General features: G+C 50.7%; 1 protein-coding gene across 1 annotated transcript in view; it reads right to left on the minus strand.

Moving 5' to 3' along the window:
- Positions 1 to 421: 421 nt before the first annotated feature.
- Positions 422 to 10,168, minus strand: part of plppr3b (phospholipid phosphatase related 3b) — a 16,898-nt gene continuing 7,151 nt past the window's right edge. The window contains exons 4-12 of the mRNA XM_028572486.1: positions 8,233 to 8,428; positions 5,994 to 6,051; positions 5,520 to 5,693; positions 3,367 to 3,545; positions 3,075 to 3,240; positions 2,362 to 2,788; positions 1,622 to 1,859; positions 1,208 to 1,537; positions 422 to 956 (exon numbers count right to left, since the gene is read on the minus strand). Of these exons, the coding sequence (XP_028428287.1) occupies positions 422 to 956; positions 1,208 to 1,537; positions 1,622 to 1,859; positions 2,362 to 2,788; positions 3,075 to 3,240; positions 3,367 to 3,545; positions 5,520 to 5,693; positions 5,994 to 6,051; positions 8,233 to 8,428 (2,303 nt within the window). The remainder of the gene's footprint in view (positions 957 to 1,207; positions 1,538 to 1,621; positions 1,860 to 2,361; positions 2,789 to 3,074; positions 3,241 to 3,366; positions 3,546 to 5,519; positions 5,694 to 5,993; positions 6,052 to 8,232; positions 8,429 to 10,168) is intronic.

Consider the following 10,168-nt stretch of genomic DNA (forward strand, 5'->3'; position numbering starts at 1 on the left):
GTATAATGTCAAATAAATTAGGTTTATTGACCATGAATATACAAAGCTCTGAAAAAAGCAACAAAAAAGTTAAACATTCATTTAAAATGTTGTCCCATAAGGACAAAAAGTTAAAGGTCGACGGGAAGACAACACAAGTGTTAAAAGATAATTCATCAAGTCTCTCCATTTACTACCAAACACGTTTTACAGCAGAAGTTCTTTTACATCCAAGATAAACTGATGTTTATTTATAATAAACTGAAGTTTCCTTAACCAACTGATATCCCATCAGAATCCATGGCGCACCCCGCCAGTCGGCATTCCTCGCTGTGCCCGCTCTGCACTGTCACTTTCACAATAAGGCTTTTATTTTGAAAGGTTCAGAGGCTATTTTATTTTGAAAGTTTCAGAGACTATTTTATTTTGAAAGGTTCTGAGACTAGTCCTTGAACCTGCGTCCCTGCAGATAAAGGTTCTCCTGCTCCGCCTGTGCACGCAGCTCTCGATCCAACAGAACCAGCGCTGTCTTGCGTCTCATGGCAATCTCTCGGCGCTGAGCGTCCGCTGCCGCCTCGGCCTCGCCGTGAGTCGTGGCCCCCCCGCCCACGCCGCGCGGCGAGGCGGAGCGGTGCGGCCGGAAGCTGCTGCCGCGCGCCGCTGAGTCGCCGCGGGTCAGGCTGTTCAGGTCGTAGGCGTCCCGCGGGTCACCGCCGTCGGACGCCCACTCCCACAGGCTCCCGTTCCCGGCCAGGGGCGGGGCCTGTAGAGGGGGCGTGGTCTGTAGAGGGGGCGGGGCCTGGACCACCGGGTGGTGAGGGGCGTGGGCGTCCACGGTGACGATCCCGCCACGCTGCTGCGGGGACTCGGCGGTCGAGGAGGAGCCGGAGCAGCTGGAGGTCTCGGAGGACGCCGCACGGATGCCATGCTGCTTCGCCATGGAAACCACCTGCATAGAGAGGAAATACATCATCAGACTGACTCGAACATAAGACATTGACCCATACCGTATGGGTACAGGGTATGGATGTATGGGTACAGGGTATGGATGTATGTGTACAGGGTATGGATGTACGGGTACAGGGTATGGATGTATGTGTACAGGGTATGGATGTACGGGTACAGGGTATGGATGTATGGGTACAGGGTATGGATGTATGGGTACAGGGTATGGATGTATGGGTACAGGGTATGGATGTACGGGTACAGGGTATGGATGTATGGGTACAGGGTATGGATGTACGGGTACAGGGTATGGATGTACGGGTACAGAGTATGGATGTACGGGTACAGGGTATGGATGTATAGGTACAGGGTATGGATGTATGGGTACAGGGTATGGATGTATGGGTACAGGCTATGGATGTACGGGTACAGGGTATGGATGTATCTGTACAGAGTATGGATGTATGGGTACAGGGTATGGATGTATGGGTACAGGCTATGGATGTACGGGTACAGGGTATGGATGTATCTGTACAGAGTATGGATGTATGGGTACAGGGTATGGATGTATGGGTACAGGCTATGGATGTACGGGTACAGGGTATGGATGTATCTGTACAGAGTATGGATGTATGGGTACAGGGTATGGATGTACGGGTACAGGGTATGGATGTATGGGTACAGGGTATGGATGTACGGGTACAGGGTATGGACGTATGGGTACAGGGTATGGATGTACGGGTACAGGGTATGTATGTATCTGTACAGAGTATGGATGTATGGGTACAGGTTATGGATGTACGGGTACAGGGTATGGATGTATGGGTACAGGGTATGGATGTACGGGTACAGGGTATGGACGTATGGGTACAGGGTATGGATGTATGGGTACAGGGCCAGGAAGCATGACGGAGAACACCGTAGGACAGAGAACACTACAGGTTAGTAAATACACAGGAACACCTGGGATGTCTACACAACTGTGTGAGTTGACTGACTTCAAAAAGTTCACAACTTTACTTGAACCAAAGCTAAAAATACCTGGTCTTGTCTGTCTTCTTTAGTCTGTTGGCTATTTAAGTTTCTCCTGGAACACGTCACCTACACATTTAGCACTTACTGCGACTATTTACATTTTATGTACTGGTGTTATTGTTGAATACATTGTGAATACATATTTCTAAAATTATATGTTTTTGTTGAGTTATTATGTGTGAAAACGTGTGTGTGTATCTGTGTGTGTGTTTGTATCTGTGTGTGTATATCTGTTTGTGTGTGTGTGTGTGTATCTGTGTTCGTGTGTGGGTTTATCTGTGTGTGTGTGTGTGTGTTTATGTGTGTGTGTGTGTGTGTGTGTGTGTGTGTGTGTATCTGTGTGTGTGTGCGTGCTCCTTGTCTCCACTGTGCAGATAATAAAACTATGTCCCCTGATTGGACCTGGGAGAACTTGTGTTCCCGTCCCTACCTGCATGAGTCTGGGCGTGTTGGCGGCGCTGCGGGCTGTCCCCTCGCCGCTCGCCTTCTCCCGGATGGCGAGCCACTTAGCGCGGGTCACGGCGCTCTTTGGGGACACGGGGGGCGGCCCTGCCTCGGGGATCTGCGGCGGCCGTGGAGTGGCCACAGCTTTGGCGCCGCCCGGAGGTGGAGTTGGGTTGCGAGCGGACGCCGGCCTCCCAGAATGCACCGCGGGATGGAAGACCTCGTCTGCCCCCACGGAGCCGTCCTCGCTGGCGTCTCGCTCCGCCTCACCGCGCAGGCTCAGCTCGCGCATCTCCATCGACTTCTGCTTCCACTCCGACACCAACTGCTGCGAGCGCAGCGGGTCCACGGGGCCCGGCACTGCCTTCAGACGCCGCTGCACCGGCTGCACCGGCTGCACCGGCTGCACCGGAGGGTCCTCCCGTGGCGGGCTGGACCCCAGCACCTGCCAAAGGAAACTCAGTTTTATGGTTTATTCAGGTTTTGATCTCTGATGCTCTGCTGTGTGAGATTTAGGGAAAGTTACCATGATAATAATGACTTTAACTCAAATGACAGAAAATGAGTCCAAAGTCCCGAAAAAAATCTACTGAAAAAGAAGGTTAAAAAGTGTGTTAAGCGTGCGTGGAGAAAGCATTATTGCGTGTTTAGGTTTAGATTGAGCGCCTCACCCCCCCGTTGGCATTAGCGCTGGCTCTGGGCAGCGTGTTGCTGAAGGTCAGCATGGTTTCCTTCCCCATCGGGCTGCGAGGAGCGAGCAGCTCCACGTCCACGCTGGCTCTCTTCAGGGTCTCCATGGAGTCCGTCTCCCTCTGCAGCGGCCCCCCCAGAGACCCCCCCAGGGGCCCCCCCAGAGACCCCCCCAAGGGTCCCAGCGGCCCCCCTAGAGACCCCCCCAGATGCCCCCCCAGAGACCCCCCTAGGGGTCCCAGCGGCCCCCGGCCCTCCAGACGGTCCAGCAGTGGCGCGGGCACCGCGGCTATCTCGTCGTTGCTCTCGGAGGCGGAGGCCGGGCCTTTGTTGTAGACGGACTCGTGTCCTCGCTCAGTCAGCGCCCGCAGGGCATCCTCCTTCGGAGGCGGGGGGGTTGGGGCTGCAGTGATGTCATCAGAGGACTTGAAGTTACCCACAGCGTGAAATGCCTGAAGTAGGAAAAATCATCATGGTTACACATTTGGGCTGCGAAATATACGCAGCAGATTACAAAGTTTGAACTGTGTTTTTGCAGAACAAGCTGTGTGATTTAGATTAGTCTGGTGAGTTTATGTCATCAGAGGACTTGGAGTTAGCCACAGAGTGGTACGCCTGAAGGAGAAATGAATAATAATCCTTGAATCAAATGTTTTTATGCCTAAAATCTTCTAATGGATGAAAACTACCCAACTCTGGGCCGCCGGGGGTCACCTCCCTACTCCTGTACTGGTAGACCAGAAGGTCACCTCCCTACTCCTGTCCTGGTAATCCAGAGACACCTCCCTACTTCCGTCCTGGTGGACCAGAAGGTCACCTCTCTACTCCTGCCCTGGTGGCCCAGAGACACCTCCCTACTCCTGTCCTGGTAGACCAGAGACACCTCCCGACTCCTGTCTGGTAGACCAGAAGGTCACCTCCCTACTCCTGCCCTGGTGGACCAGAGACCCCTCCCTACTCCTGTCCTGGTAGACCAGAGACACCTCCATACTAATGCCCTGGTAGACCAGAGAGACACCTCCCTACTCCTGCCCTGATAGACCAGAGTCACCTCCCTACTCCTGCCATGGTGGACCAGAGAGAGACCTCCCTACTCCTGCCCTGGTAGACCAGAGACACCTCCCTACTCCTGCCCTGGTGGATCAGAGACACCTCCCTACTCCTGTCCTGGTAGACCAGAAGGTCACCTCCCTACTCCTGTCCTGGTAGACCAGAAGGTCACCTCCCTACTCCTGCCCTGGTGGACCAGAAGGTCACCTCCCTACCCCTGCCCTGGTGGCCCAGAGACACCTCCCTACTCCTGTCCTGGTAGACCAGAGACACCTCCCTACTCCTGCCCTGGTGGATCAGAGACACCTCCCTACTCCTGTCCTGGTAGACCAGAAGGTCACCTCCCTACTCCTGTCCTGGTAGACCAGAGACACCTCCCTACTCCTGCCCTGGTGGATCAGAGACACCTCCCTACTCCTGTCCTGGTAGACCAGAGACACCTCCCTACTCCTGTCCTGGTAGACCAGAAGGTCACCTCCCTACTCCTGTCCTGGTAGACCAGAAGGTCACCTCCCTACTCCTGCCCTGGTGGACCAGAAGGTCACCTCCCTACCTCTGCCCTGGTGGCCCAGAGACACCTTCCTACTCCTGTCCTGGTAGACCAGAAGGTCACCTCCCTACTCCTGTCCTGGTAGACCAGAGACACCTCCCTACTCCTGTCCTGGTAGACCAGAAGGTCACCTCCCTACTCCTGTCCTGGTAGACCAGAGACACCTCCCTACTCCTGTCCTGGTAGACCAGAAGGTCACTTCCCTACTCCTACCCTGGTGGACCAGAGACCCCTCCCTACTCCTGTCCTGGTAGACCAGAGACACCTCCCTAATCCTGCCCTGGTAGACCAGAGTCACCTCCCTACTCCTGCCCTGGTGGACCAGAGAGACACCTCCCTACTCCTGCCCTGGTAGACCAGAGACACCTCCCTACTCCTGCCCTGGTAGACCAGAGTCACCTCCCTATTTCTGCCCTGGTGGACCAGAGAGACACCTCCCTACTCCTGCCCTGGTAGACCAGAGAGACACCTCCCTACTCCTGCCCTGGTGGACCAGAGACCCCTCCCTACTCCTGCCCTGGTAGATCAGAGACACTTTAAACTCTTTGTGAAACATGAACAAACACAAACAATGAATGCCGTCAGTTATAACGGAAAAAGAACATAAATAAACTACTTTAACATAGATTTTCTTTAGGGCTTTATTACGTGGTATCGGATCGGTGCATAAACTCCAGTACTTCCCGGTACTGATACCAGCATTTTAGGCAGTATCGGTACCGATACTGGTATCAGTATAGGACCATGTCTAGTAACAAGCTGTGTGTCTGGATTTAGATTTGGCGAGTTTATGTCATCAGAGGACTTGAAGTTCGCCATAGCTCACCAGGTAGGCGGCGATGAAGGCTCCGATCAGGAAGCCTGCGTAGACGTCTATGGGATGGCTGCGGTGCTGCGTGATCTGCGTCAGCCCGCTCATCGCCGCGGCGATGGCGAAGGCAAACACCAACAGGGGCTTCAGCAGCTTGGTGCTGTCAGAGATGCTCGAGTTAAAGTACATCTGGAACCAAAGGATGACATCATCAGTTAGACTACATCTGGAACCAAAGGATGACATCATCAGTTAGACTACATCTGGAACCAAAGGATGACATCATCAGTCTGACTACGTGTGGAACCAAAGGATGACATCATCAGTCTGACTACATCTGGAACCAGAGGATGACATCATCAGTTAGACTACATCTGGAACCAAAGGATGACATCATCAGTCTGACTACGTGTGGAACCAAAGGATGACATAACAGTTAGTCACCTTTAATCATTTATTGATTGATAAAAAAAGTAACTTCGCACTTACAGAAACATAAACAGCAGCGAAGGCCGACAGCGTTGCATGCTGGGAAGGGAACGTTTTCCTGTCAGGACAGAAGAAGAGAGAAAAAAGCTTGTAAGCTCCACTCCTTCCTGTGTGTAAGACCCGCCCCTTCCTGTGTGTAAGACCCACTCCTTCCTGTATGTAAGAGCCAATCCTTCCTGTGTGTAAGACCCAACCCTTTTCTGTGTGTAAGACCCACTCCTTCCTGTGTGTAAGACCCACCCCTTCCTGTGTGTAAGACCCTCCCCTTCCTGTGTGTAAGTCCCACTCCTTCCTGTGTGTGAGACCCAATCCTTCCTGTCTGTAAGACCCACCCCTTCCTGTCTGTAAGACCCACCCTTTCCTGTGTGTAAGACCCACCCCTTCCTGTGTCCAGCGTGGGACTTTATTTCAGTATGAATGTGTCCCGTAGTGAACAGGGGAGAGACAGATAATGATTAGATCCTGAACTGAGCCATGAATTACACATCTGATGTTTGTCAGTTCAAAAGATCATTTATCAGGTAAGTTTGTCATAGTATCTCTTAGTTTAGTGTGAAACCCGATCAGTGATCTACATCTCTAGTCTCAGTGATCTATATCTCTAGTCTCAGTGATCTACACCTCTAGTCTCAGTGATCTATATCTCTAGTCTCAGTGATCTACACCTCTAGTCTCAGTGATCTCTAGTCTCAGAGATCTACATCTCTAGTCTCTGTGATCTACACCGCTAGTCTCTGTGATCTATATCTCTAGTCTCAGTGATCTACACCTCTAGTCTCAGTGATCTCTAGTCTCAGAGATCTACATCTCTAGTCTCAGTGATCTACACCACTAGTCTCTGTGATCTATATCTCTAGTCTCAGTGATCTACATCTCTAGTCTCAGTGATCTACACCACTAGTCTCAGAGATCTACATCTCTAGTCTCAGTGATCTACACCGCTAGTCTCTGTGATCTATATCTCTAGTCTCAGTGATCTCTAATCTCAGTGATCTACACCTCTAGTCTCTGTGATCTATATCTCTAGTCTCAGTGATCTCTAGTCTCAGTGATCTACACCTCTAGTCTCAGTGATCTACACCTCTAGTCTCAGTGATCTACATCTCTAGTCTCAGTGATCTCTAGTCTCAGTGATCTACACCTGTAGTCTCAGTGATCTACATCTCTAGTCTCAGTGATCTCTAGTCTCAGTGATTTACACCTCTAGTCTCTGTGATCTATATCTCTAGTCTCAGTGATCTCTAGTCTCAGAGATCTACATCTCTAGTCTCAGTGATCTACACCGCTAGTCTCTGTGATCTATATCTCTAGTCTCAGTGATCTACATCTCTAGTCTCAGTGATCTCTAGTCTCAGAGATCTACATCTCTAGTCTCAGTGATCTACACCACTAGTCTCTGTGATCTATATCTCTAGTCTCAGTGATCTACATCTCTAGTCTCAGTGATCTACACCGCTAGTCTCAGAGATCTACATCTCTAGTCTCAGTGATCTACACCGCTAGTCTCTGTGATCTATATCTCTAGTCTCAGTGATCTCTAATCTCAGTGATCTACACCTCTAGTCTCTGTGATCTATATCTCTAGTCTCAGTGATCTCTAGTCTCAGTGATCTACACCTCTAGTCTCAGTTATCTATATCTCTAGTCTCAGTTATCTATATCTCTAGTCTCAGTTATCTATATCTCTAGTCTCAGTGATCTACACCTCTAGTCTCAGTGATCTACTGAGACTAGAGTTTTAGTAGGTTTAGTAGGTTTAGTCTCAGTGATAATTACATTATCTAACCGTTATCTTAATGTTTTATCCAACATCTTTTCATCAGAGAAGAGAAGAAAGGTGTAACGTTACATCTCAGTATCTCGGTACGGGGTGGTGATGGAGCAGTGGATATGACACATGCCTTTGGTGTGGGAGACCTGGGTTCGATTCCCACTGCGATACATTAACCAATGTGTCCCTGAGCAAGGCACTTAACCACTAGTTGCTCCAGAGGTGTTTTACCTCTGACATATTTAGACATTGTAAGTCACTTTGGATGAAAGCTTCAGCTAAATGACATGTAATGTAATAAGGTATCAAGCATCATGTGTGTAATTCAAACATTCTCTGTCTGTTCACTACCGGACACATTTTACTGAAATGAAGTCCCAAGCTGGACACAGGAAGGGGCGGGACTTACCCACAGGATGGGGCGGGTCGTCCCCGCTCTGTAATCTCTGTCCGTGGTGTGTGTCTGACCTGGCGGCCATGATGGCGTGCAGGTCGTGCCCCGAGCAGATGTCTCTGGTGATGTAGGCGTTGCTGGCGCAGGCCGCGGCGGCCAGCGTGTAGTTGGGTTTACACACGGTGAGGAAGAACGGAGCGTGGTAGCCCGTCGACAGCTGGATGATGTCAGTCAGCAGCGCCGTGGCACACAGGCCGAACACGTGCACGCCTACACACACACACACACACACACACACACACAGGTTAGCACACAGACACACACACACACACACACACAGGTTAGCACACAGCCCATTACATGTGCACGCCTACACACACACACACACACACACACACACACAAACACACACACAGGTTAGCACACAGACACACAGACAGACACACAGGTTAGCACACAGACACACAGACACACACACACACACACACACACACACAGGTTAGCACACAGACACACATACACACACACACACACACACACACACACACAGGTTAGCACACAGACACACAGACACACACACACAGGTTAGCACACAGACACACAGACACACACACACACACACACACACAGGTTAGCACACAGACACAGACACACACACACACACACACACAGGTTAGCACACAGCCCATTACATGTGCACGCCTACACACACACACACACACACATACACACACAAACACACACACACACTGGTTAGCACACAGACACACAGACAGACACACAGGTTAGCACACAGCCCATTACATGTGCACGCCTACACACACATACACACACAAACACACACACACACACACACAGACACACAGACAGACACACAGGTTAGCACACAGCCCATTACATGTGCACGCCTACACACACACACACACACACATACACATACACACACAAACACACATACACACTGGTTAGCACACAGCCCATTACATGTGCACGCCTACACACACACACACACACACACACACAGGTTAGCACACAGCCCATTACATGTGCACGCACACACACACACACACACACACACACACACACACACACACACACACTGGTTAGCACACAGACACACACACACACACACACACTGGTTAGCACACAGACACACACACACACACTGGTTAACACACAGACACACACACACACAGGTTAGCACACAGACTCACATACACACAAACTCACACAGACACAGGTTAGCACACACACACACACACACACACACGCATAGACACAGGTTAGCACACAGACACACATACACACACAGGTTAGCACACAGGTTAGCACACAGACACACATACACACACAGGTTAGCACACAGGTTAGCACACAGACACACAGGTTAGCACACAGGTTAGCACACAGATACACACACACACACACTCACACAGACACAGGTTAGCACACAGGTTAGCACACAGACACACATACACACACACACACACACACGCACAGACACAGGTTAGCACACACACACACACACACACACACACACACACACACTCACACAGACACAGGTTAGCACACAGGTTAGCACACAGACACACATACACACACACACTCACACAGACACAGGTTAGCACACACACACACACACACACACACAGACACAGGTTAGCACACAGACACACACACACACACACACACACACACACACACACACAGACACAGACAGACATAGGTTAGCACCCAGCCTGTAAAGATAATGGGCGGAGCTTGTGTAGCTGTGTGTGTGTGTGTAGGTAGTAATGGGCGGAGCTTGTGTAGCTGTGTGTGTGTGTAGGTAGTAATGGGCGGAGCTTGTGTAGCTGTGTGTGTAGGTAGTAATGGGCGGAGCTTGTGTAGCTGTGTGTGTGTGTGTAGGTAGTAATGGGCGGAGCTTGTGTAGCTGTGTGTGTGTGTAGGTAGTAATGGGTGGAGCTTGTGTAGCTGTGTGTGTGTGTGTAGGTAGTAATGGGCGGAGCT

The sequence above is a fragment of the Perca flavescens genome, unplaced genomic scaffold (genome assembly GCF_004354835.1).
Source record: "Perca flavescens isolate YP-PL-M2 unplaced genomic scaffold, PFLA_1.0 EPR50_1.1_unplaced_scaf_1, whole genome shotgun sequence".
NCBI lineage: Eukaryota > Metazoa > Chordata > Actinopteri > Perciformes > Percidae > Perca > Perca flavescens.